Source organism: Barbus barbus (assembly GCF_936440315.1).
Source record: "Barbus barbus genome assembly, chromosome: 3".
Lineage (NCBI taxonomy): Eukaryota > Metazoa > Chordata > Actinopteri > Cypriniformes > Cyprinidae > Barbus > Barbus barbus.
The window spans coordinates 39,459,838-39,487,116 of record NC_136731.1 but is presented as its reverse complement, the minus strand read 5'-3'; the positions used below and the strand labels follow the sequence as shown (position 1 = coordinate 39,487,116).

Sequence of the window (27,279 nt, the reverse complement as noted above, 5' to 3'; positions counted from 1 at the left end):
TCATGAAAATGCCACCAGACTCATTGGGAAGTGCTTCGTATTGCATCAGGACAATGACCCAAAACACCCTGCCAGTTCAGTCAAGGAATTTATTAGGGGAAAGAAATGGAAAGTCTTAAGTCAATCTCCAGATTTAAATCCGATTGAACATGAATTTCACCAACTGAAGAGGAGAGTAAAGGCAGAAACTCCCCAAAACAAGCAATAATTGGAATTGGCTGCATTAAAGGCTGGGAAAAGTATTTCAAAGGATGAGACCAAGAGTCTGGTGATGTCTATGGGTCACAGACTCACTGCTGTGATTGTGCGCAAGGGATCTGCAACTAAATAATAGCTTTTAATCTTTTATATCTGCCTTATGTTCAACTGTCCCAATACTTATGCTCACATCAATGAGTGGGATGAACTCTAAAATTGCTGTTCTTTTTATTTGGTAAAACATGTATGTGTTGAAACGGCTAATAATAAAATGTGACATTCTGTAGTTTTGTCTCATATTCATCTTTTAATCATATTTGTACATGTCTGGACTCCACAGCCAACAGAACAATTTTGTCTTTACTGTTCCAATACTTATGGAGGGCACTGTATATATATATATATATATATGTGTGTGTGTGTGTGTGTGTGTGTATATATATATATATATATATAGCTATAAGTTACTTGAAAATTAAAAATTGCCAATCCAAATCTTTAAGAGACTGCTCCAGCATCACGTCTCCATGGAGAACCATCTCAGTCCTAACAGTTATGACTCACCATTAGTGCATTGAATAAAAGCATGAAAACCTCCGCGGTCGGTCAGTCCTCCCAGAAGCATCTGTGACGTTATTCCTCACAGAGATTATAGACATCCATTGGACATCCATTTAGTAGCCCCTATCACTATAATGCAAACACACTATTTTATTGCACTATTTCACACAAACAAATTTAAAAACAACTTCCTTTCCCAAATATTTTGATATGCTTTACTTACATAACCTCTATAAAAATATCTACATGCATCCACTCATAGGCTATAGGTTACATAGCCTATAGTAATGTTTTGGGTTGTCTTGGGCTCAAAAGAGTCCAGAGAAAGAGGTAATTAGGTAACATCAGTCAAAACTGACCTAAAAGGCCTAACTACTCATGTCTTGTTATTCAAATTACAAAAGGAATTAAAATAAAGAAGTCATTATTTGGACTCCACTTGTGTCTATTTTCAAATGTGCTCTTTTGCATTTTATTTTTAGCTGTATTCCTGTCTCTCTATGTTGTGTTCTTGGCTGCTGTTGCTGGAGTGCAGAGAGCCGGCTGTTGTCATGGCGACATGAGGTTACTAGTTAGCAGGTTAGTGTGCTCTGGAAGCAAATTGAAACACTGTATCCAATTTAAGCTCCCTAACGCTAACCAGTCTCTCAAACACCTCCCAGTGGGTCTTTTCTGAGGAGAGCCAGGGGACCACGCAATTCCCATGCATATTCATGGCTGTCAAACAAGGTCAAAACAGGACAGTCATCCATATAGATACATGTCTGTGAGAAATCCCTCCATCCTTGTGCAAGTATGGCCTATCAGAGCGGTAACTTTCCCAGAGGACGCGTTTTAATAACGCTGCAGTCTAAAGTCCTAAAATGGTCTTGAGCACAAAAGGACGAGAAAGAAATGACGGGGAGAGAAAGTTTCTATATTTGTAAGCGTAAAACAGTGAATCAATTGTGAGTCACTGCTTTGTGAAGTCATACTGGAAATGTCATCTCCCGTCCCCCAGCAGAAAGGCAGGAAATGAAAGGACAGGGAAAGTGAGGGATAGAATGGTGTTATTGACGGGGAGCAGGATTATAGCTCTGGAGATAATGTCAGTGTGACACATGCATACACATTATGTCAGCATGAGCTTTGATATAGTGACCAGAAACGAAGGGAGAGACTGCAGATGAACTGCAGCTAGATCCACAGCTCACTGCATCCCTCTTGTGGTTATTATGCGACATGATCGAAAGAATGATATTCAAGGTTCAGTTGGTAAGAATGCTGATAGTTATGCAAATCAACTCAGTAGATAATTCTGACCCTGCAAGGCAAACAGATATAGAATACCTATAGCATAGATATCATATAGCATATGACAGCTTACACACACACACACACACACACACACACACACACACATATATATATATATATATATATATATTTTTTTTTTTTTTAAACGTATGTATTTTATTTTACATTTGAATATTTTTAAACTTAAGCCCCAACAAGGGCAAATATATTTATTTAAAATGAATTTTATTTATTGTTTATTTATATTGCTAGTTTTTGACTTCCATCCTCCATATTCCAAACTGTTTTTTTTTCTAGGATCACATTTTGCCTGAAAATAAATAAATACAAATGAAAAATAAATCAATGTGTAACAATAATACATACAGTTTTTCAAGGAATTGTTACTTTTTTTTAGCATATTTTAGACATTCTTACTTTTATTTAAATTGATCAAAAGTGGCAGTAAAGACATTTATAATGTGTATGTATATGCTGTTCTTTTAACATCAAAGAAGCCTGATGTATTAAGGTTTGTATATAAATAATAATATAGCAGCAAAACTGTTTTCTACATTGATAATAATAATATTTCTTGAGCACCAAACCCGCATTGTGATGATTCACATAGGCTTTCCGAAGACTGAGTAATGAGATTAAGCTTTGCCATCAGGAATAAATTACATTTTAAAATATATTAAAATAGAAAACAGTTTCATTTTAAATTATAATAATATTTCACAATATTATTGTTTGTAGGCTACTGTATTTTCAATCAGATAAATGCAGTGGTGATCATGAGAAACTTCTTTCTTCTTTCAAAAACATAAAAAATCTTACCAAACTTTTGCCTATAGTGGCCTACTTAAAACATGCATAAAGATTATTGGATTGGAAGATGATAAATGATTGGAAATACTAAAAACGTCTGTCTAGCCTATGATTTAGACAAGATGATCAAATCATCAGCAATCGCTCAAAGATGTGGTTGCCAAGCCAACCGAAGTGCGTTTCATACTTGATCCTCTGCATAATAACCCCTCCCCTTTCACGAGCAACAGCCAATAGTGACAGCGCGGGGGCGTGGTCAGAATCTGCCCGTCAACTTCCAAGTGCGTCAAGCCGTGCGCTACAATACAAATAATATATGGAACAGCAGGCAGGCGCGTAAAGTCGTGCGTCTACATCAGCAGAGGTTTCGAGTAATCTGTTCAGAGAGAACATCAGATGCAATTTTGAAAGTAGGTTACAAAAGCCCTCAAGCAACAAGGATCTTGTGATTCTTGTCCAAAATACTCAATCGTAAAAACACGCCCTTCCCTCTGGCTCTCTGGAGACGTGGCGCAGGTGAGTGACACATTTTCCATAATATTGACAGCGCGTGATGCTGCTGCAGCTGCACCATAATTTAGTGGCAAATGCAATTTAAAATGGCATCATCTCTATATTATGGTTTGCATGACGTCTAGAGGAGTTTCCCACTCTTATACAGAGTTCATGTTATAGCTTGTTACTATCAAGAGGTTAGTGGTTCTAGAGCTCTAAACATGATGCGTTTGTGCCAGCTAAGTGGGAGTTTAAACTTGTTAATCATCATGCACGGATTGTTTTTACAGTGGGTGATGTTGTGCTTTTGCAAAGACCACATGATACTTAAAAACACGAGACTGAAGGTCTTTATCTGCATAATGTGTTTACTAAAGGTTTCATGACATCACGCGACTATCCAAACCACAACGTCAAGACTTATTATACATTAATGCAGCTTCTTCCCTGCCAATATTAAAATCACATTGCATGTTAAATAATATTGCAAATATAGAACGAAAAATAAAAACAGTTTTGTACTTATGTGCCTCATTGAACATATGGTCTATATCTAGAACATGTCTGGGACAAATTTGTCTATTTTACGTAAAGAAAGCAAATCTACTTTCAATATAATTCATGAAATATTTCATTTGTATAAGAGGTGGAGTTTTGTACACTCCTGAAAGTTTTCCAGTTTTCTCTTTCGTGTCTGCAGGTGATGGAGAGTATGCCGGTGAGCATGGGTGGCTTGCGGACGCTGCCGTGGTACGTGGTGGGCTCTCAGGTGCTGGGGGTGGCATGTGTGGTGATCACAGGCGTGTGGATGGGACATTACCGTGGAGGCTACGCCTGGAACGGCTCAGCGCAAGAGTTTAACGTCCACCCTCTCTGTATGGTCCTCGGCCTGGTCTTCCTCTATGGAGATGGTAAGAATTAAGTGTAAAGATAACATATGTATTTTTTTTTAAATCCTTATTTACATGAAGTTTACAAAGAGAAAATAAAAGAAGTGTTGCAGTTCAGGATATACACAAGACTACTGATATAGTTTTTCTGGGCTTTCAGGTTTACAGTCCTGATTATTGAATATTGAATAGATGGATTTTCTCTAGCCCAGCAGTTGAACATGCATTGCCACAATAGCCTAGAAAACTAACCTTTTTTCCATTTAATAATTTTTTTAATAACTTGAAATTAGTGATTAACCTAGCTTTCCTCTGCCGAGTTGGTAACGTGAACAAGTGTTGCCATTATTTGACAATTAACATTTATTATTTCACTCAAACTATATTTAAATCTACAGTATTGGGTTTAAATTGTGGTTAAAATGTTCTAAATATAAAAAGTATATATATATATATATATATATACATGTATATATGACCCTGGAGCACAAAACCAGTCTTGAGTCGCTGGGGTATATTTGTAGCAATAGCCAAAAATACATTGTTTGGGTCAAAATTATCTATTTTTCTTTTATGCCAAAAATTATTAGGATGTTAAGTAAAGATCACGTTCCATGAAGACATTTTGTAAATTTCCTACTGTAAATATATTAAAACGTAACTTTTGATTAGTAATATGCATTGCTAAGAACTTCATTTGGACAACTTTAAAGGCAATTTTCTCAATATTTAGATTTTTTATGCACCCTCAGATTCCAGATATTCAAATAGTTGTATCTCGGACAAATATTGTCCTTTCCTAACAAACCATACATTAATGGAAAGCTTATTTATTCAACTTTCAGATGATATATAAATCTCAATTTCGAAATATTGACCCTTATGACTGGTTTTGTGGTCCAGGGTCACAAATATATGTGTGTGTGTGTGTGTAAAAATAAATCAATATGAAATCAAAATATACTATATTTCATTTTGTAATATTATTAGGGGCCAGGCACCTATTGTAATCGTTAGCGTTCTTATTCTTCTTCTTCTTCATTGCTGCTTGCAGCTATATTTATTATTGTTGTTTATGATTCATCAATTCAGGTTATTCTTAAGAACAAGTATGACTTCATAATGTTGAATTAAAAATATGTCAGTTATATAGAATAGCTGGTTATAGAGACCAAGAGCTTCAATGTAATGGTGTAATAAGACATCTGTGTGTCTTCTGTCTCTCAGCCTTTAGGGTGTGTGTATGTGACTCCTTTGCTTTCAATAAAACACACACAATACTGAACAGGAAGGGCCAGCTAATGCTATTAGAGCTAATATCGGATTTGCTCCCTGATTTTGTGGGTATATATGAATCAATATGGGCTGGGATACTTGGTTGGTTTTCAAACAGAGATCGAGCCCTGCTGAGAGTCAGTATTGCGTGCTTTTCTCTATTAATCAGTAACTGCTGTAGGCAAGGTTACAGGGCAAAGGAAAAATAGAAAGAGAGATATTAAAGCACAATCACAGTCAATTTATGGCTCTTCCATCTGGACACTTAAAACACTCGACAGAGACAGATACTAATTGAGCTAATATCTTTAGCAGTGCTCGTCTGATTCAAAGACCTTGTTATGGCAATTCAATCAGGACATTATACCTGAAATGTCATTGGCTTATTAGAGCTTTAGCTGTCCCAAAAAGCAGCAGTAAAACCAGCCCAGAGGGGATCTGTCTGCTTGTAGAAAGGCCAAAAAACACATGGGAATACATGTTATTCATCAGGTTACAGCATCTGTAGAATTTCAAACCTGATGCAGGCTGTTTTTGGTTCTGTACTTTTAAGACTTTTATGTTTCTTCTGTTACTTTATACTTGAAATGCTTTTATGATTGGATAATTTTGCGTGTGAAAATATGACTTGATTAGTTCTTGTTCTTTCTCTACCGCAGCTGTTCTGGTTTATCGTGTCTTTAGAAACGAGACTAAACGCTCAGTGAAAATTCTTCACGCTCTGCTGCATATGATGGCTCTTATCATCAGTATTGTGGGTAAGTCCAGCATGAGTTTGCAAACAGGTTAGAAGAAACAGTAAATTACGTTTGGCAGCACTGCTGTTTTGCTGGGCATTTGTTCAGCAACAGATTTCAGCTGTAATTCTCAATTGCTGCGGTCACAATCATTTCCCATGTCTAATGTGCCATTTGAACCGTTAAATAAGGGGAAAACTAACATTTCCCTCAAATAAACACATGTATTTTAAGAATCGCAAGGCACGGGATAACTAGATTTGCATTTGTAGAGGTCAACACCAGTACGTACAAATGCATTCAGCAGTTTGGGATCAGCAAGATTTTTTCAATTTCTAAATAAATACTATTTTTTAAACCTTCTATTCATTAAATAATCCTATTAAGCCATACAACTGTTTTCATCACTGAGAATAAGAACTGTTTCTTGAGCAGCATATCAGTAAATTAGAATAATTTCTATCATGATGCAGAAAAATCAGCATTTGCATCACAGCAATAAATTATATTTTAAAATAAATTAATATAGAAAATGGCTACTTGAAATTATAATAATATTTCAAACTATATTATATATACTGTATAACATCTCTCTCTTCTCAGGTCTGGTGGCTGTATTTGACTTCCATTCGGCAGCTAAGATCCCTCATATGTATTCTCTGCACAGCTGGTGTGGCATGCTCACGTTTGTGCTGTTTTTCCTGCAGGTAATTTGCAGTCATTTCATTCTGACCAGCATTTGCATTAAAACATCTTCCTTCTTCCTTATTTGAACAACTGAGTGTTTGTGATTTGGAAGCACTTTGCTCTGCTTAAGCAAACCCTCTTGTGGAAGATCACATCCATTACACTGCTAACATTGCCATTAGTGTTTGCTTTAGTTTTTATTGGCAATGGAAAACCAGCTAGTCCACTTCATACTGTACATACAGCTGCAAAGTAGAAATGAAAATATGAATAAATTTACTAAATAAAAATATAAAGTATTTCCTTTAAATATAGATGATATATAATATAAAATTATATTAAATAAATCTGATTTTCACTTGGGCATCATTTTTTTTCATTATTTGAGAAGACCTGATTTTAAATCTTTTAAGAGGCCAGTAAAATACATCATGTAAAGTCATTTTTGGAGTGACTGCTGCTTCTCTCATTTCCTCCAGTGGTTACTGGGACTGGGATTTTTCCTTTTCCCATGGGCCTCTGCTCAGTTGAGGAGCTGGTATCTCCCTCTGCATGTCTTCTTCGGCCTGTTGCTGCTGGCCATGTCCGTGGGATCCTGTCTGCTGGGAATCACAGAGAAACTGCTCTTCAGTATCATGTGAGTATCAGTGAATGTATCTGGAAAAATATATCTTTAAAAATAACACCTGATGTCACTAAGCTGAGGTAAAGATGTTGAACGCAATGAGTCACCATGTGAATGAGTCACAGCGGAAACAGACTTTGAGTGAATATTAATCATATTTGGCTTCTTTTCTTCATCTCTCACTGTTTGGCATCAAATGCTGGTTTTATTCAAGATAATATTCCTTATTTACTCCTGAAATCATGATTACTTAAAGTATTCAGTGTACTATATGATTATTAACTTTATTAATCTATAAATGTGACCCTGGAGTACAAAACCAGTCTTAAGTCATATCTCAGCCAAATATTGTCCTATAATAAGTTAAGCTTATTTATTCAGCTTTCACATCATTTATAAATCTCAGTTTTGAAAAATTGACCCTTATGACTGGTTTTGTGGTCCAGGGTCACAAATAAGCACACTTCTCTCATCTTGGTGACTGTTGGCAGAACAACAACCAAAAAAAAGCAAAGATAATGAAAAAAAGAAAGGAAAATGTCCCACAGATTGACGTAACTAGCAAATCTTCATTAAATTACAGTCATTTTTTTTTAAAGTGGATCTGAAGCTTGTGTTGTGCAAGCTACTATGGGGTTTTTCTATTCATCAGACAATGGTAATTTTATGGCACATTTCTTGTTCTCAGGGAAACTTACTCCAGGTTTACTGGTGAGGGGGTCCTGGCAAACATTCTAGGCTTGTTGCTGGTGTGCTTTGGGGTCGTGGTGGGTTACGTGGTGACAAGAGAAGATTTTAGGCGACCACCGAATCCCGAGGAGGAGTCTCTATCCGTGCATTTTAAGACGCTATCCGAAGGAGAAATCCCAAGTTCTCCTTAATGTCTTAATACACTCCAAAACCTGCCTTTCTGCCTTCCTACCTGTGTCCTAGCAAATCTGTCAGCTACTTCATTTGCAGTCTTCTCTTTTTGTATTCCCCCATCCTTAACTTTAAAGTGACTCAGCAACAGAAATCAAGAAGTTATGACAGGATTAAGCTTGTATGGTACATAATTTTTTTTTACTGTTATTATTGGAGTAATTAAATGTTTAGATTTATTACATTTATTGTTTGAGGGATAGGATTTATTCTTAAAGTAATTTGTAATTGTGCCAAACCAAAAAAAAAAAAAAAAAAGAGTTGTGTATATTTTGTCTTTAAATGTATTATATTCAGGATGTACTTTCTTGTGCCTTAACATTTATTTGTACCAGAATGTACTGAAAAACTGAAATACTCTATAATTATTATTGTTGTTTAGAATCAGAGGGCACAGCACTAAATCAGTGAATGTTTATTTTGCAACTTTCCCATGCAGGATTTTCAACACTAGTTTTAGATTACAGACTAAACTTATCATTATATGCAGAACCCTGATTTGTCATATGAAAATATATTACAGTTCTGCCTGCATAAATGACTGAAAAATACTTGAAAATATTAAGAGCGAAACCAATAATATTCAAGATCTGAAAAAAAAACTAATTTATATTATTCAAATAAAAAAATGCATATATGTTATCCAAAGAGAGCGGTTTAATAATGAAAGTCTTTTGCATAATGTGGTGCTTGTCTTGCTGTTTCCCATGTGCTGGTTTTTAAAATCAGCTTGAAGTGCAGAGATACTGACTGTTTGTCTTTCCATCTGAAAGAGTATGTATAAAGGATCTATAAATGCCCTTGTACTGTAATTTTGTGTTGGCATGTTTGATTTGTGCAGTGGCAATATTTTGACCATGTTTACCATATTAGTAATTATGTTCATAATGCTTGCTTTATACGTTCAATGTGATTTTGAGCTAAATAAATTAATGAGAAATATGACTCAATGAAGTTAGACTCAATGGCAAGTTATTTCAGCTTGATTTCTTTGAAGTAGTATTCTTTTTTTTAAATAAGTTCATTATTTCCCTCACACATACAGATGATTGTACAGTTTACAATCGTGTAACTGGATAAAAAGTCCTCATTCACGTTTCTGATTTTCCATCCCAGAAAACATCACAGCTCACATTTACAGACAATTTACAGAGAATCCTCCTTCGCAAACCCAGTTCTAAACCAAATAAAAAAAATATTAAAGCAAAATACATACAAAACCTAAATTTCATCTGTTCTTTTTTTGTCTAATAAGGGAAACAAGGAACTATATTGTGCCACAGTCTTTTCCCTCATACATAAAACCACACACATACATACACACACTCAGGTTTGTGTATTAGCAGAGAGCATGCATTCTAGTTCAGCACATTATTTACAGCCATTTACATTTTGGTCATACAAAAGGAAAACAAATAGTTAAATACAAACACTGTTGTACAGTAAGCAGTATTCCAGGTCAACTCTGAGTGCACCTCGTATAACTTTAAAAAGAGAAAATAATTAAAACACTGCAAAAAGACCTGCTCTTTTTCAACAGCAGTTGAACATTGATTAGTAAAGCCAGATCCAGTGAGCGAATCTGACTTGCCACCGTCTTCCCACCAAGACATCCGTAAAAAAAAGTGCCTGACCTACCAATAGTATGTTAGCTCAATAGCGATACATGACACAGGCTTTGACATCAAGTCAGGTTTCCCATATTTGAAAGCAAGCACTCACAGTTTAAAACAAACAGGGAAAATGTTCTGAAGGCATGTTTCAGTGCACAAATAAACTCTCAAAACATAATGAATGAGAGCATGTGAATTCAGAGGCGGCAAAAAAAGTTTTCCCCACGCCTACTTCCCATGAGAAAATTTTCTTTGGAAAAGACAATTTCCGCTTTAGTGGTGTAACTACTTTAGAGCGAGTAAATTAATGGCTGATCACCTGAATGCTACTTCCCTTGAGCAGATGTGAACTTATTAACCAAACACTACAGATATTTGCATTGCGTTAAAGGTAGTGATCCTGTTGACCTTTATAACCTGTTGACAAAAAATAAAAATGCCCAGAAAAGTCTAAAAAATATTTCACATTGCTGAGTGCATGTCAACTCAAGGCAAACTGAAAACACAACTGCATTGAAATTTGTGTATATATATTTATACAAACATAACTTAATTTTAAATATTATTTTTTTACTTTAGCAATATTGATCCGGAATATTTTAGGTACATTTTCAACTCGAGACAGCAAGATTCTCAGGGATATGACTGGTTTGAGTGGGGACATTAGTGTGGACATCTGGTCCAGGGGCCATGCTCAGCAATGTGTCCATGACTGGAATTGAGCAGCCACCCTCTCAGAAAGGTACAGAAAAGTAGAAGTTTGGTGTACAGCAGTTACACAGGCCTACTATAACTCCAATGGGTCCTGATACTTCCATTTTTGTGTCCAGAGCAAATATAGATGCATTTGATTTGTACATGCTAGATTCACTTCACATCAGTGAAATTCACCTTGAGGTCTTTATTTTCATTTTCAAGATATGGGACATAAAACGAAGAGATAAGATGGTCAACATGTTAGATATTCCTCGAGAATGTTCTAATAAATCTTGCACACCGATTCTTTATTCTTACACGTTAGACTCCACAAAGGGTCTCTTTGGTTTAATGGGTGAGGTTGGGCCTTGCCTTTCATTTCGCGACATCTGCCTAAACTCATTGTCCTGGTAGGCCTGGGAAACTGGCAGAGTCCTTGCCACTTTCACATCCGGGTATGTGGGAACCTGGCTCACTCGGCCCATAGCGTCTGCCCGGTCCCGCGTCACACCAGGGGAGTTGCCGTAGAAATCGTCGTCCATGAGGTGGCCATTGTGAGCGTTGTTGGTGCGGTTGTAGTATGCGATATGGCTGAGGGGTGCCACCTGTTGCCCATAGCCCATATTGCTAGGGGAAGTGGCTGGACTGTTCACCACCGTATCCAGAGAAGAAACGGTCCAGGGTCGAGAACTCGAAGAGGACGATGCCAGTGAAGGCTGCTGCTGAATGTACTGCTGAGTCCGTGCGGTCTTGTCGATAATTCCCATGAAAGGTGTAGTGCGGGAGCGAAGTGCTTCTCCTGGATATGTTCCACCCACCACCCGGAAGTCTGTGCCTTGTGGGGGTGACACAGGTGAAAGGTCATCATGGTAGCCGCCTTCAAAGGAAAGCTTTAGAGGGATCTCCATTTGCTGCGCCGAAGCTGACGCCCTGAACCCTGGGCCTAGGTTAGCAGCAGAACCTGCTACCAAACTGTTGCTGGATGGTGAGAAGTGTAGACCCGTACTGTGGGAGTGAATAAGGGGGCGTGGAGCTGGTGGGTGCTGTTTGGGTTCAGCACTATTCGCGCTGACTGGACGTCGGTGAGCTTGAAGGTTCTCTGGCGAACCCAGAGTCACCTGTCGCTCCATTTCGTGAGGCGAGACTGGATAGTAGGCGGTCGACTGACTGCGGCTGATCTGTGGTGTCTGAGCGTAACGGACTCCTCCGGGATTGGGTCTGTATGCAGAGGAGGGCCTCTGAGGAAGGTCATCCTCCACAAGGCCAGGGTCCATGCTGATGGCACGCTGGTACAAGGCCCCTGCACTCAGACTGACCTGAGGTTGAAGTGAGGACGAGTACCCTCCATCCCCAAGTTCATCCATGTCTCCTGGGCAGCGGGCGCTCATCGAGTGAGCAATCTGACTGTATGCACTACTACCCAGTACGGCACTGGAGTGCACCGCGGTGCTGGGCTGGTTGGTGCGGACAATCTGTGCCTTGGCAGGCTGCAACCACTGGGTCTGTTGTGATGGTTGGGAAGTCTGTTGGGAAAACTGGAAAGAACGTTGGCTGCTCATCTTGGACAGAGGGGACTTGGGTCGTCCTGCAAGCTGGTCCTGCTGGTACCGTCCTGCAGAGGCAGACTGGGGACGGTACATGGCGACTCCCTCAGAGTTGGGGTTGGCACGATACTGTGGTCCACGGCGTAACGGTGATGGTGGTGGGCTGAAGTGGTAGGAGGCCTGATGAGGGGGACTGGGCCGGAAGTGAGAGCTCTGGTGCGTTGGTGAGAGTGACGGAGAGGGGGACTGGTAGCCTTGCCTGGTAGGAGAGGACATTGAAGGGGGACTGGGGCGAAGGTCATACGCTTGTCCCAAGTAGGGTGAATCGAGATGGCTCGGAGATGGAGGCATGTTTTGAATGACAGGAAGTCCCGATGGTATAGTATGGGGCTCAGCAGGAACACCAAGCGGAAGGCCGTCCAAATCCCGCTCTAGGTAATCATCGTCCTCCTCAAACAAGTCCTGGACAGGCTCCATGTCTGAAATGTGGGGCTCCATTGGAGGAGGCGGGACCATGGATGGGGCTTGCTCGCGGGGAGGGGAAGGAGGCGGATCCAGCTCCTGTTGTTGTTCAACTTGACGGCACTCTTCTTCTACACGTTGCAGCAGGCGCTGGATCTCGCGGTTATTGGGACATAGACGCACAGCTTCACTCAGGTCCTCCAGGGCTGCGTGGAATTGCCTACAGTGAGGGAGACCAAGAATGAGAGAGAGTAGGAAGGTGGAGAAATATGCTTGTTAACCAATGAACTGACTGATAAAGACTAAGAAATGACTATCACTAAAGGAATATTCAGTGATGAATGCAAGTCAATTACTTGCTTTCAATTACCACGCAGAATAATGACTTCGTAAAAACAAACAAAAATCATTCTTGCACTTACAGTAGAAGTCTATGGTTTAAGGACCTTTAACAGGATAAATGGAAACATCGTTTTAAAAGTATAGCCAACTAATGATGAGACTAATGAGACTAATGATGGTACAGTTTACCAACCTGTCAGTGCAGAGATATAATCTCTAAACTCCTGGTATGACTGTGTAAAGTCAGTAAAACCTAAAAAAATCTCCAGACTTCTGGGCCCGTATTCCTAAAGATTCTAAGAATCCTTTTAGAGAGCTCCTAATTTATCTTAAAAAATTCTTACTAGGAGTCTTAGCTTAAAAGTGATTCAGGACCAATCTGAGAGCAACTATGAGCGAGGAAAAGACAAAAACTTTTATCTTAGTGAGGAGGCGGAGCTGACCCCGTTGCTAGCTATGACATAGTCTTTTGAAGACTGTGATTGGTTGCTTGTCAAGAAGGAAATAAAAGAGCGCTTTTAAGAGTAGGGTATATGATAAGCCTTCACTTTGAAATTACAGGCGTAATTTTTCCTGTTTTACCGTACTCGCTCTCTCTCACACACATATATATGTATATATATTCTTTATTTTTTCTTAACCATGCTGCCATACTTACCGTGTTTTATATGAAATGAACAGAGACATAGCCTAATAAGTGCTGTAACAGACCCAAATCATCACTGCTGCATAGTTGCAAAACTCCTCGTCCATACTCCTAACAATTTTGGACCTTAAGACCTCTTTTAAGGGTTAAGATGCTTTCTGAATTACTTTTTTCTTTACTAGGATCTTTTCTTTAATTTTAAGAGGAAACACCCACATTTCTAAGAATTTTCTTAGAATTTTGTTACTAGGAGCAATTCTTAGCACTAAGATTTTTCATGAATACGGGCCCTGATGTCTTCTGGGATGCCCACCGATTTTCGTTGTAAAAGTCCAAGTTAACTAAATTGTATTGAACCTGGAACATTTCTTTAGTAATTTTACCTATCGATCAAAATCAGACCCAAAAAACCTCTAGTTCTCCAAAACCAAGCAAGTTGATAGAAGTGTTCTAGGCACAGAGAGTCAAAGTAAACAAAAATTGTTGGGAGTAGAAAAGGAATAAAATATGAATGATGGATATTCTGAGGGAAAATAATCTGATTGGTCAACAAAACATGAAGTATGAAGAACAGGTCTAATCCTGCTGTTGACATCTAATGATGCAGAAGTCAAGGGACTTAAATTGACTTCTATCTTGAAGCTCTAGCATAGCACTATGTCAACCAATCGAAACGTATTCGGCCAGTTTGGGTCATGATCTGTCAGCACTTTATTTGTGCTAGAGACAGAATGTGTTTTAAAGGCTGTCCTGGTTACCTGCTGCTGCGCTTGGCACGGGCTCGTGCGTAATAGGCTTCATAGGATTTGGGTTTCAACTCTAGTGCCTTGGAGGCAAACTCTTCCGCCATCCCAAAGTCCTGCAAGCAACAACAGGACCAACAGTCATACACTGAGCTGTACATGAGGTCAGAGGGAAGACACACACACATATGTGCATGCGGACATGCACAGAAAACACTGACACGCACACATCCACACAGACTCATCACTTATGCAGACACACGCAGGTTGAACATGAACATGTCACATTTATATGAGGATGTGAACACTGATTATTACAAAAATAAACACAAAAATAAAGATATTTTGAGCACCATTAGTGCAAATACGATAAACGGACATACAATTATGGAAATGCTTGTACACACTTATAAAATGTATTGACACACGCATACAAATTTATGCTCTACAGGGACAGTGGGAATTTGCAGTGTAACAGCTCAAACCTCTTCCTGTACTAAGCCTAACAGTTAAACAAATCCAACAAATGTCAGAAAAACCCGATGAACCAACAAATCAAACTGAAACAAGGATGAGAGCATGATGGCAAGAAAAACTACAGCATGAGCTGAGTATATTTGGAGATTTCAGGAGGATTTCTCCATCCAGAGAATGGAGGGTTGAAAATCCAAACACAAAATGTTCTTTGGGTGAGATCAAAATGAGAAATAATGTAGCCATAAAGGAGAAAAAAAATGTGAAGATCAAAATATCTCTTAATGCATCACTACTGTATTTACAATCCTTGATCTGCAACTGCTTTGGTCTTAAGTGATTTCAAAAGCAATTAATAACACAGACCAAATGCAAAACTAATATGTGCTGTTTGTTGGTTAGGTGGTTGTATTTGCATGGATGCTTGTAAACAAGGAGATTTACAGTATTAGTCAAAAGGTATGGGCTTTTAAACCAGTCTCAATATTTACAGCAGAGGGTGGCCAATGGCCAATGTAATACTGATATCATGGACTTTGGTTAGGGTAGACATCATATGTAATATAATAGCAATGTCTAGCAATGTCTTAAAGGGATAGTTCACCCAAAAATTTAAATTATATAATTAATTACTCATCCTCATGTCGTTCCAAACATGTAAGACCTTCGTTTATCTTAAGAACACAAATTGAGACATTTCTAATGAAATCCGAGAGCTTTCTGTACCCTCCATAGACAGCAAGGGTCCTACCATGATCAAGGCACAGAAACATAATAAGGGCATTGTTAAAATAGTGCGTGTAACATCAGTGGTTCAACCGTAATTTCATGAAGCTAAATGCAGAGGAGAAGAATTGTTGAATAAAGTTATTTTAGTTTTTTTTTTGCACAAAAAGTATTCTAATAGCTTCATGAAATTACAGTTGAACCAATGATGTCACATGGACTATTGTAACGATGCCCTTACTATGTTTCTGTGCCTTGATCGTAGTAGGACCCTTGCTGTCTATGTAGGTTCAGAAAGCGCTCGGATTTCATCAGAAATATCTTTGTGTTCCGAAGGTCTTACGGGTTTGGAACGACATAAGGGTAAGTAATTAACGACAGAATTTTCATTTTTGGGTGAACTAACCCTTTAATTCACTTCATTTTTTATATATATATATATGGAAGTTTTTAATATAAAATTTTTGATTTTCATGATATATGTTATCTACCCTGAATAAGGTATACCACAAATACTATCTAATTTGATATACTGTATACAATTATAAATATTTAAATTTAAAAATAACACACATAATTGCTAAAAATTTATTAAAAATACACAATATTTAAAAAAAACTACACTCACCTAAAGGATTATTAGGAACACCATACTAATACTGTGTTTGACCCCCTTTCGCCTTCAGAACTGCCTTAATTCTACGTGGCATTGATTCAACAAGGTGCTGAAAGCATTCTTTATAAATGTTGGCCCATATTGATAGGATAACATCTTGCAGTTGATGGAGATTTGTGGGATGCACATCCAGGGCACGAAGCTCCCGTTCCACCACATCCCAAAGATGCTCTATTGGGTTGAGATCTGGTGACTGTGGGGGCCATTTTAGTACAGTGAACTCATTGTCATGTTCAAGAAACCAATTTGAAATGATTCAAGCTTTGTGACATGGTGCATTATCCTGCTGGAAGTAGCCATCAGAGGATGGGTACATGGTGGTCATAAAGGGATGGACATGGTCAGAAACAATGCTCAGGTAGGCCGTGGCATTTAAACGATGCCCAATTGGCACTAAGGGGCCTAAAGTGTGCCAAGAAAACCTCCCCCACACCATTACACCACCACTACCAGCCTGCACAGTGGTAACAAGGCATGATGGATCCATGTTCTCATTCTGTTTACGCCAAATTCTGACTCTACCATCCGAATGTCTCAACAGAAATCGAGACTCATCAGACCAGGCAACATTTTTCCAGTCTTCAACCGTCCAATTTTGGTGAGCTCGTGCAAATTGTAGCCTCTTTTTCCTATTTGTAGTGGAGATGAGTGGTACCCGGTGGGGTCTTCTGCTGTTGTAGCCCATCCGCCTCAAGGTTGTGCGTGTTGTGGCTTCACAAATGCTTTGCTGCATACCTCGGTTGTAACGAGTGGTTATTTCAGTCAAAGTTGCTCTTCTATCAGCTTGAATCAGTCGGCCCATTCTCCTCTGACCTCTAGCATCAACAAGGCATTTTCGCCCACAGGACTGCCGCATACTGGATGTTTTTCCCTTTTCACACCATTCTTTGTAAACCCTAGAAATGGTTGTGCGTGAAAATCCCAGTAACTGAGCAGATTGTGAAATACTCAGACCGGCCCGTCTGGCACCAACAACCATGCCACGCTCAAAATTGCTTAAATCACCTTTCTTTCCCATTCTGACATTCAGTTTGGAGTTCAGGAGATTGTCTTGACCAGGACCACACCCCTAAATGCATTGAAGCAACTGCCATGTGATTGGTTGATTAGATAATGGCATTAATGAGAAATTGAACAGGTGTTCCTAATAATCCTTTAGGTGAGTGTAATTGCATAATACACTGAATTAAAAATATTTAAATATAAAACAGAAAATTGTTAATTAATAGAATTATGTTATCAAAAATATTTAATGTTGACGACATAAATAGCACAAGGTCAACCAAACACAGTTATCAGTGGATGCCTGGACAAAGTGCCAGTCAATCAGGGCAATCTCAATGCTTACTCATAATGTGAGTAAAGAGAGACAGAAAGAAGAGAGATTTATGAAACGGAGTGCTTTGGACTCACATTCATTTTCCTCCGGCAGCGGGAGAGGTTGAGCAGCAGAGAAACTTTGAGCTCACGAAAGGTCTTCAGGTCCTCAGTGAAACCCTCTCGTGGGAACTTCTTCAGGGCATACTGGTACCGTTGGGCAGCTTCTTTCACCTTTCCTTTCTGGATCAGCAAGACATTCTTACTTTTGAATTTGTTCATAATATAATAAAATATATATTTACTGTATGACACACACACACACTTCTTTGGCTGAATATTCAAAATGCAACTCACCTTGTAGAATCCATCTCCTTCCTCTATCAGTTTGCTCAGCAGAACGATCATAATATCGGGTTTTGATGTGGCCATTGCCCATGTTGCAGGACCTGGGTGCAAAGAAAGGGGCAAATCAAAGGGTCAGCACAGATTGACAGTCCGTGTGGGCACAAACTAGTTTGCTAATCTCTGAGGAACACAAAGGAATGAGCAGGCTGCCAGGATGTCTTTCTTAAAAGGAGGCAAAATCTATGAACAACTTTTGGATATCACAAAAAGCCATAGCAACACGCCAGACAGAAAAACAAGAAACAAATCACGAGCAGCTTGTCTGTTTATACCTTGCTGAAATTGACATCTGTTTATACTGGCAATAAAAACATTGAGTCCAACAGCTACTGAACTTGCAGTCAGCATGTTTGAGCTCTCTGTGGAGAGCCTGGATAGAGGTCATGTGTTTCTACTGGTTTGGACTGAATCTACAGTGGAGGGAAGGTGGGAATAAGAGATTGATAGTGGTCTATTAGAGCTGTAGATTTGGCCATGGGCAGCCAGATGCAGTATATGCAGGCAGGAAGTGATTTAGTGCAATTCATGCAAGGCACAGTTGAGGACATGCCAAGCAGCACAGGATCAGGTACCAAACTGGCCAACAGCCCGAAAAAGCCAAACTAACAGCAACTGTGGAAACAAAATGAAGGCATTTGTTCACACAGGATGCATTCTTGCAATCAAAAACAGCAAGATGTGCTGCAACATTCGAAGATGTCCATTGTAATAAAGCAGAAAAGAACAGAATGCAGGTGTCTTGAGATGCCTTTCATGGCACAAGATGCTGAAAGACAAAGATGTCTATCGCAATGGGGTTTCATGAGCAGCATCTTAAAACGCAACGCTAATCGCGCAAAAAGCTGCACTGCAACACTGAAAGACATCCATTACAGTACAACAACCCAAAAGAATTAAACAAAATACAGGCATCTCAAGATGATTTTTAGATTCTTTTAACTTGACACAGCATCTTGTGCTAAAAAACCAAGCATTGCAACATTAAAAGATAACCATCTCAATAGCGCAACAGAATACGACCAAATGCATGCATCTCGATTCGTTTTTAACTTGACAGTATAATAAATGTGACACTAATAGAACTGCGTTTTTTAAATTATTTTAAGCTGATACAACATATTAAAATACAATCCTAATGGTGCAAGATGCTACAAAAAAAAAGCATTAAAAGATGTACATCTCAATACGACAGTGCAATGGAATACAACCAAATACAGGAATATCGAGATAACTTCTTTTAACTTTATACATCATTGTGACGCTAATGGCATAAGATGCTGCAAAAAAGCAAAAAGCATCACAACACTGAAAGACAACCATTGCATAAAGAACCAAATGCAGGTATCTCAACATAAGGTTTCAGCTTCTTTTAACTTAATACAACATTTTAAATTGCAAATTTGAAGACATTGCAGTGGTCAAAAATGACTCTATGGCACATGATTACATAGTAAAGCAGTTGTAAAATAGTGCAAGAATGCATTCTGTGTTAACGCTCCCCAATGCAACGGAACACTCAGCATGTAGAAACATTCTGCAGCATCATGCAAAAATGCAACACTGGTTTTCCTACATGCAGCCATGCAAGCAAAAAAGCAGACAAAAACTTTACGGAAAGAATCAACATCTACCATCAGAATTTTGCAGTATATATTTACACAAAATCCACCCATGTTTATGGCTGATAGCAGCTCTAATCATCAAAGCCAAGAATGATATGAAGATTAAATGTCTTTCACATTGGGGCACCCAAAACACTAACAGACCCGATCAATGGAGAAGGGACCACACAGGTAACGAGATGGAGGGACACAGTCAAAAATGGCAGATGGGGCGCGCAAAGGTCTGTGTTTTACCTCGGGCACGGGTGGGGAGTGTCTGACATCCTGGTTACGAGGAGAGAAGTGGTGGAAAGGGTCACAAGTGAAAGGGTGACAGGTTATTGGGGCAGAGTGAAGCATCCGTATCAGACAGGGAGCAAAGGTTTATGAAAACAGAAAGCAGGGAGAATGTGATAGAGAGTCAAGGGAAGAGAACAAGAGAGATTGATAGTTGGTCAATAGAGGTGAAAGAGTGAGGTGAAAGGAAGAACAAGGAAGATCAGCCATGAGAAGCCGTGGCAAGCTGCAACATTAGCAAAAGCAACAAGCCCATCCTGATCAGCTGCAGATCAGTGGAGTTCTGCAGGTCGGTGAAGAGCACATGAGAAGAAGGGTTAGACTCGGATGACTGAGCTCACAGGGAAGGGTATGAAGGAGAAAGACATCTACATGTGAAGCTAATTTCATGTGATCTTCACGATATATTAAATGCATCTGGCTTTTATGTTTCTAATGCACTTCTTCAAGGTATAAGCATTGGAATTTATGCTGCGCTCCATTCAAATGTTAATGTGGGATAGTCCTAGTGAATATATGACATACACTACCATTCAAAAGTATGGTGTCGGTACATTTACAAAAACATTTTTTTGAAGGAAATTAATAATTTATTCTGTAAGAATGACCTTGAAGAATTGATAATAATACAAATGTTACTTGAGCATCAAATCAGCATGTCAGAATGATTTCTGAAGGATCATGTGACACTGAAGATTGGAGTGATGATGCTGAAAATTCAGCTTTTGAAATCCAGCACTGGAAGAAATAACATTTTAAAATAGAAAATAGTCATTTTAATTGGTAATACTAATAATTATATATATTAATAATTATTATTATATATACATAAAAAATGGAAACGGCATGTTTGTTAAATGTGCTAACATGCTTCTCTGCTTCCATCCAAGCTGCAAATTTATGCAAAAAAATTAACAAAAACTATTTGCAAATAAAGCAGTATTTACATCCGATGTGTTGACAAGAACAAAACTGACCAAAAATAGGAACGGAAATGGAAGTTGTAGCCCTAATAAATCTGCTTTGGCTCTTTTTTACATTTTAAATGTAATAAATTACTTGCAGATTAAAGCTTGCAGACTAAATGCTGTGATGAACTTCATGGTTGCTAGCGATCAATGACAGATGCCTTATGTCAAGGAGCAACAGCATGCCAGAAAATGCTTTGGCTCCAGCATATCAGAATGACCAAGAGAACCATATTTACTTTTCTTCCCTGAGCAAAATATTCAGCCAGAAATATTCAGAAATTATTCAGTAAGCGTTTCCAACTTGGAAGTGGCATTTTATTTTATTTTTTTTCCAAGTAGGAACCTGGTGATTCTGACTTTCCAAGCTGAATGGAGCGCAGCATTACAACCCCAAACTAATTATTACACATACATTTTTATTTTATTTTTTACAGTAAAACAAATTGTGTAAACTGGTGTGCATAGTTCATTTTACCACAAATACTTATTGTACAAGAACACATTTTAGCAAAAATTGTTTCTGTAAGAACAGTTCCCCTTCCAGCCTACCTATTTTGGCGCCCTTCTTGAGCAGGGCCACCACCACTGATGTGTTCCTGCAGCCAACTGCACGATCCAGTGGACGCATGCCGCTGTAGTCCACATGCTCGATCATCGCACCATGATCCACCAGATACTGCACCTGAAACCACATCAACACCAGAGCTGTGGTTTATTGTCTGCATGTGATATCCGTTTAAAACCATTAGCATTTGCATACACATCCCATTTTGGAGATCTGAAAGGATAATTCATCCAAAAATTTTAATTCTCTCATCATTTACTCCCCCTGATTCCATTAAATTTTTTTTTTTTTTTACTTACTTTCTTCTGTTGAATACAAAAGATGATGTTTTGAAGAATGATGGTAACCAAATAGTTGCTGGTAGCCATTGACTTTTATAGAATCAGAAGATTCAGAATCAGAATGAGCTTTATTGGCCAAGTATGTTTACACATACGAGGAATTTGTTTAGTGACAGAAGCTCCACAGTGCAACAAAGACAGCAACAGGGCAGGACACAGATAATAAAGAATAATACAAATATCCAAATAGGCAATGTACAAAACAGCAAAAACACAATATATAATATAGACAATTATGTATGTACAGGTCTGATATGTGCAAATTTGAAATGAAAAAATTTGATAAATAAAAATGTAAGCAAGTGTGGTGAATAAATAATAGAGTTGTGTGTTCCGCGTTTTATTGTCAAGTGTTCATGAGATGGATTGCCTGAGGGAAGAAACTGTTCCTGTGTCTGGTCGTTCTGGTGCTCAGAGCTCTGTAGCGTCGACCAGACGGTAACAGTTCAAAGAGGGAGTGTGCTGGATGTGAGGGGTCCAGAGTGATTTTACCAGCCCTTTTGCTCATTCTGGATGAGTACAGTTCTTGGCTCAGAAGTCCGGACTACCCTCTGTAGTCTTCTGAGGTCAGATTCGGTAGCTGAGCTGAACCAGACAGTTATTGATGTGCAGAGGATGGATTCAATGATGGCAGAGTATAATGGTTTCAGCAGCTCCTGTGGCAGGTTGAACTTCCTCAGCTGGCGAAGGAAGTACAACCTCTGCTGAGCATTTTTCACAATAGAGTCAATGTGGTGCCCAGGAATCTGAATGACTCCACTGTTGTTACAGTGCTGTTCATGATGGTGAGTGGGGGGAGTGCAGGGGGGTTTCTCCTGAAGTCCACGATCATCTCCACAGTTTTGAGCGTGTTGAGCTCCAGGTTGTTAAGACTGCACCATACAGCCAGCTCCTTAACCTCCTGTCTGTAAGCAGACTCGTCACTGTCCTGGATGAGGCCGATCAGTGTGGCGTCATCTGCAAACTTCAGGAGCTTGACAGAGGGGTCTTTAGATGTGCAGTCGTTGGTGTAGAGGGAGAAAAGCAGTGGGGAGAGAACGCAGCCCTGAGGAGCTCCAGTGCTGATGGTACGAGTGCTGGATGTGGATTTACCCAGCTTTACTAACTGCTGTCTGTCTGCCAGGAAGCTGGTGATCCACTGACAGACGGATGTGGGGACAGAGAGCTGAGACAGTTTATTCTGAAGGGTGTCCGTGATGATGGTGTTAAAAGCGGAGCTGAAGTCCACAAACAGGATCCTCAACTAAGTCCCTGGTCTGTCCAGATGCTGCAGGATGAAGTGCAGTCCTATGTTGACTGCATCATCCACAGACCTGTTTGCTCTGTAGGCAAACTGCAGGGGGTCCAGTAAGGGTCCAGTCATGTCCTTCAGATAAGCCAAAACCAGTCTTTCAAATGATTTCATGACCACAGACGTTAGAGCCACAGGTCTGTAGTCATTAAGTCCAGTAATTTTGGGTTTCTTTGGTACGGGGATGATGGTGGAGCGTTTGAAGCATGAGGGGACTTCGCACAGCTCCAGTGATCTGGGTGAAGATGGGGGCCAGCTGATCAGCACAGGTTTTTAGGCAGGCTGGTGACACACCGTCTGGGCCTGGTGCTTTCCTCCTTTTGTTCTTTCTGAAGACCTGGCACACATCATCTTCACTGATTTGAATTGTAGGTGTGGGGGAGAGGGGGTTTGCTGGAGGTGTTAATGGTTGTGTGGAGAGGTGCTCAGGGCGGGTGTGGGTTGTTTTTTCAAACCTACAGTAAAAGTCATTCAAATCGTCTGCCAGTTGTTGATTCTCATTTTCAATTAATCGTGTTGATTCATTGACTTTTATAGTATGTCTTTTCAATAGAATGGAAGTCAGTGGCTACCGTCAACTGTTTGGCTACCACCATTCTTCAAAATATCTTCTTTTGTGTTTAACAAAAGAAAGAAAGCCATACAAGTTTGAAATGACATGAGGGTGAGTAAATAATGACTTTAGAATTTAGATTTTTGGGTGAACTATCCTTTTAAGGTGTATATTTTTAAACAAACTAGATCCACTTTACATTAGTTTACTATAACAAAACCAACCACTTCTGAGTCTCCGTAAAAAGCGGCAAGATCCAGTGGAGTGCGTCCGCTCTTGTCTGCATGGGCCGTCGCTGCACCTCTTTCAACCAGAGCACGGACTAGTGGAAGGTGGCCTTTAAGACATGCCCAGCTCAGTGCTGTTAGCCCCTCCTTGTCCATCAGAGACAATGAGGCACCTGTGAAATAAGTTAGAAAAGCAGGTTAGAAAGGACCGATTGGGAGTTTCCTTTCATTTAAATGACTCATATATTCCTTTATATTCATACTTACTATTTTTTATACTTATTGAACTACAACAACAAATCTAGTGTATGATCAGTACAGCTGTACCTTGAGCCAGCAGGAACTCGGCCGTACTCAGGTGTCCCTCAGACGCAGCCATCATTAGAGGAGTTCGTCCCTGTTTATCCGCCATGTTCACGTCAGCGCCGTGATTCAGCAGCAGGTCCACGATCTGCACAACCAACACCGACATCTCAGACTAAAACAAAGACCACATGTGCAAAGTACAAATGATTTGTGAGATGTCAGAGGCGTTCACCTGCCAGTGTCCCTGCCGCACGGTGCTGAAGAGTGGCACGATGCCCCTGCGGTTGGGCTGAGCCACAGCGGCACCCTGCTCCAGTAAAAGACGACACACGTCCAGCTTCCCTCGACCCGCTGCTGCTGTCAGAGCTGAGATACAGAGAGAGACCCATTAGTGAGCAAACTGTGCACTCATATTTACATGAAAACACAGAGTACAGGTTGTCTGGTGGTGTCTTACCTGTTTCACCCCACAGTGAGTCAAAGTTGTTTATCTGAGCTCGTTCCTCCTCTTCCTCATCTTTCTCAGGTAGGTCAAGCAGGTAGGATACAATCTGTGAATGAATTAAAATTATAATCAGAATAAGCTTCATTGTCAAGTATGTGTACACAAAATGAATTTGTCTTGGTGACAAGAGCTTCCAGTGCAGAAGAAGTACAGACATAATACAGATACATAGGGCAATTTAACACAATGATTAAAAAAAAATGTAAAGGCAAAAAATGTAAATATAACACAATACAATGACAAAAATCCATAAATTAAACTAAACAATTACATATGTACAGATAAGCTATTTACAGATGTAAAGTTGTGGCATATGCTAAATGTTGTTTTTAGTTATATTTATATTTTAGGTATATGTGTGTGTGTGTGTGTGTGTGTGTGTGTGTGACAAACACATTTTTAATCTGTATAATTTTAATTCATTTTCATTTGTTTTCACATTGTGATTTTTAATTTTAATTTAGTTGTACATTTTTTTATTTTTGCCTTTGTATTACTAAAGTTAAAGCGAATTGAGATATTAACAATATTATTTATTTGTAATATTTTATTTTCTAATAAATATACAATTCTAAAGAATACCATACATGTTCAAATAAGCTTTCTCTGATAAATAGAAAGTTTAAAGAACACATTTAAAATGGAAATCTTGCATTATTACACAATAACATTCTATGTCATTACTGATGCTTTTGATCAATTTAATGTTTAACGTGTCCTGAATAAAAGAATTCATTTATTTTTTTCAAATAAATAAAATAAAATAAAATAACCTCTTACCTCTGTATAGCCCATACTGGCAGCTGCAATGAGGGCCTGCTGTACCGCATGGCTCTTGCTGAAGGATCCGGCCTGCTGTCCGTCTGTGTTCCACTCGCACTGCACCAGATACTTCACCACCTCTAGATGACCCCGCAGACCCGCGTGGACCATCGCACACTGACCGTTCTTATCCAAGTGATCCACCTGAACAGAAACATACAGGAGAAAGAGAGAGACAGAGATGAAACTTTGACTGATAATTCAAAATCAACAGCCACTACCCTGTTTTTTATGGGTAATCCATCTCTAGCTAAACACAGCATGGCTGACCTTGGCTTTCTTGCTGCAGAGGGCAGTGATGACGGGTAGGTGACCCGCGGCAGCTGCGTAGCTGAGGGGAGTAAGTCCGCTTTCTGAAACGCCATCCACATCCGCCCCAAACTCCAACAGCAGAGCCACAGTCTCCAGGTAGCCCAGGTGAGCGTGGACACACAGGATGGGGGCGTTATTCAACACCTCTGTACGATAGTTCACATTAGCTCCGCCCATAATCAGCAGCCGAGATACCTGGAGGAAGAGAGGAAGATGGGGATATAAAGGAGTAGACGGAATTAAAAAAATAAAATAAGTGTCAAAATGTTTTTCAAAGTTAAGAAATAAAGAAATTTCCAATCATGCTATATACCGTATAATAGTTTACTGCACTCAAAATGATCAATTTCATGCTGATAAACATTACAAAAATAAATAACTACAAAAAATAAATAAAAAATTATATACATACATATATACAAACATATGATAGATATTCTTTTGTTCAAATAAATGGAACATTGGTGATAATAAGAGACTTTTTTCGCCAAAAGTCTAACAAACCCAAAGTTGTGAAATGCCGTGTATGAAGAAATTCTAAACATTTGGAAACAGACAGTTTGCTAAACTGTTTCATTAGTAATTATGTAATTATGTAATTAAGTATTTTACATTTTTTATTATTTATTTTTAATTATTTTAATGATCTCAATTTCAAATTGAGAGATTTAAGAGACTTATTTAAATAATTTAATTAAATAATTAAAACTAAATTTTCAATTTTATTAAATTTAACTGACTTTTTTATTATATAATTTCAAAAAATGTTCCAAAATATAATTCCAAACTTTTGAATGGTAGTATAAATGTACATTCACTGTAGAAATATCTATGAGTTTTCCAAAGATTTTAAAATATTTTCCTTAGAAAAATTACTTTTCCAGGCCTGGAAATCACTTAAATTGAAGATGTTTTAAAGTTTTCTTTGACTGTGGAAATTCAGTTTTTATTTTGATACCTTGATGTTTGGAGTGTAGAGGTTTCTCAATGAAGCCAAAGCTACAGAGAGCCCTTCTGTACTGTAGGACACCCACAGCCCCTGCAGAACTGACGAGGAAACCCCAACCTTCTTACTCAGGCCCTGCATCCAAGAGACAAAGTGCTTTATTAACAACACCAATGGAAATGCAACATAAATCTGTTTCAAAAGCATATATATATACTGCTTTAGTCAAGTTTATACTATAAATTTAGTGACATGAAAACTTTTATAGGTGCTATAGTTAGCCTAACCTTAAAGATGTGAGCTTTGAGAATGTGGTGGCCAAGTTCGAGGGTCTGCTGTCGATTAAGTTTACTGTCTTGCCGTGAAAACCAGAAAGCAAGCAGTGTGTGGCCACTCCTAA

At 38.9% G+C, this 27,279-nt stretch overlaps 2 protein-coding genes across 2 annotated transcripts in view; one reads left to right on the top strand and one right to left on the bottom strand.

Annotated features, from left to right (window-relative positions):
- The first annotated feature begins 3,148 nt into the window (after positions 1 to 3,148).
- Positions 3,149 to 9,447, top strand: cyb561 (cytochrome b561). Its single transcript, XM_079379837.1, has 6 exons — positions 3,149 to 3,381; positions 4,061 to 4,271; positions 6,185 to 6,283; positions 6,866 to 6,969; positions 7,429 to 7,586; positions 8,263 to 9,447. The coding sequence occupies exons 2-6, from the start codon at positions 4,064 to 4,066 to the stop codon at positions 8,453 to 8,455; spliced, it is 762 nt and encodes a 253-aa protein (XP_079235963.1). The 5' UTR covers positions 3,149 to 3,381; positions 4,061 to 4,063; the 3' UTR covers positions 8,456 to 9,447.
- A 21-nt stretch (positions 9,448 to 9,468) lies between these two features.
- tanc2a (tetratricopeptide repeat, ankyrin repeat and coiled-coil containing 2a) overlaps positions 9,469 to 27,279 on the bottom strand; it is a 146,216-nt gene continuing 128,405 nt past the window's right edge. Inside the window, exons 15-27 of the mRNA XM_079379852.1 lie at positions 27,167 to 27,275; positions 26,892 to 27,014; positions 25,892 to 26,128; positions 25,580 to 25,765; positions 24,752 to 24,845; positions 24,527 to 24,660; positions 24,316 to 24,439; positions 23,986 to 24,161; positions 21,561 to 21,693; positions 18,092 to 18,183; positions 17,831 to 17,977; positions 14,557 to 14,657; positions 9,469 to 13,030 (exon numbers count right to left, since the gene is read on the bottom strand). Coding sequence (XP_079235978.1) covers positions 11,119 to 13,030; positions 14,557 to 14,657; positions 17,831 to 17,977; positions 18,092 to 18,183; positions 21,561 to 21,693; positions 23,986 to 24,161; positions 24,316 to 24,439; positions 24,527 to 24,660; positions 24,752 to 24,845; positions 25,580 to 25,765; positions 25,892 to 26,128; positions 26,892 to 27,014; positions 27,167 to 27,275 — 3,568 coding nt within the window. The 3' untranslated portion in view covers positions 9,469 to 11,118. The remainder of the gene's footprint in view (positions 13,031 to 14,556; positions 14,658 to 17,830; positions 17,978 to 18,091; positions 18,184 to 21,560; positions 21,694 to 23,985; positions 24,162 to 24,315; positions 24,440 to 24,526; positions 24,661 to 24,751; positions 24,846 to 25,579; positions 25,766 to 25,891; positions 26,129 to 26,891; positions 27,015 to 27,166; positions 27,276 to 27,279) is intronic.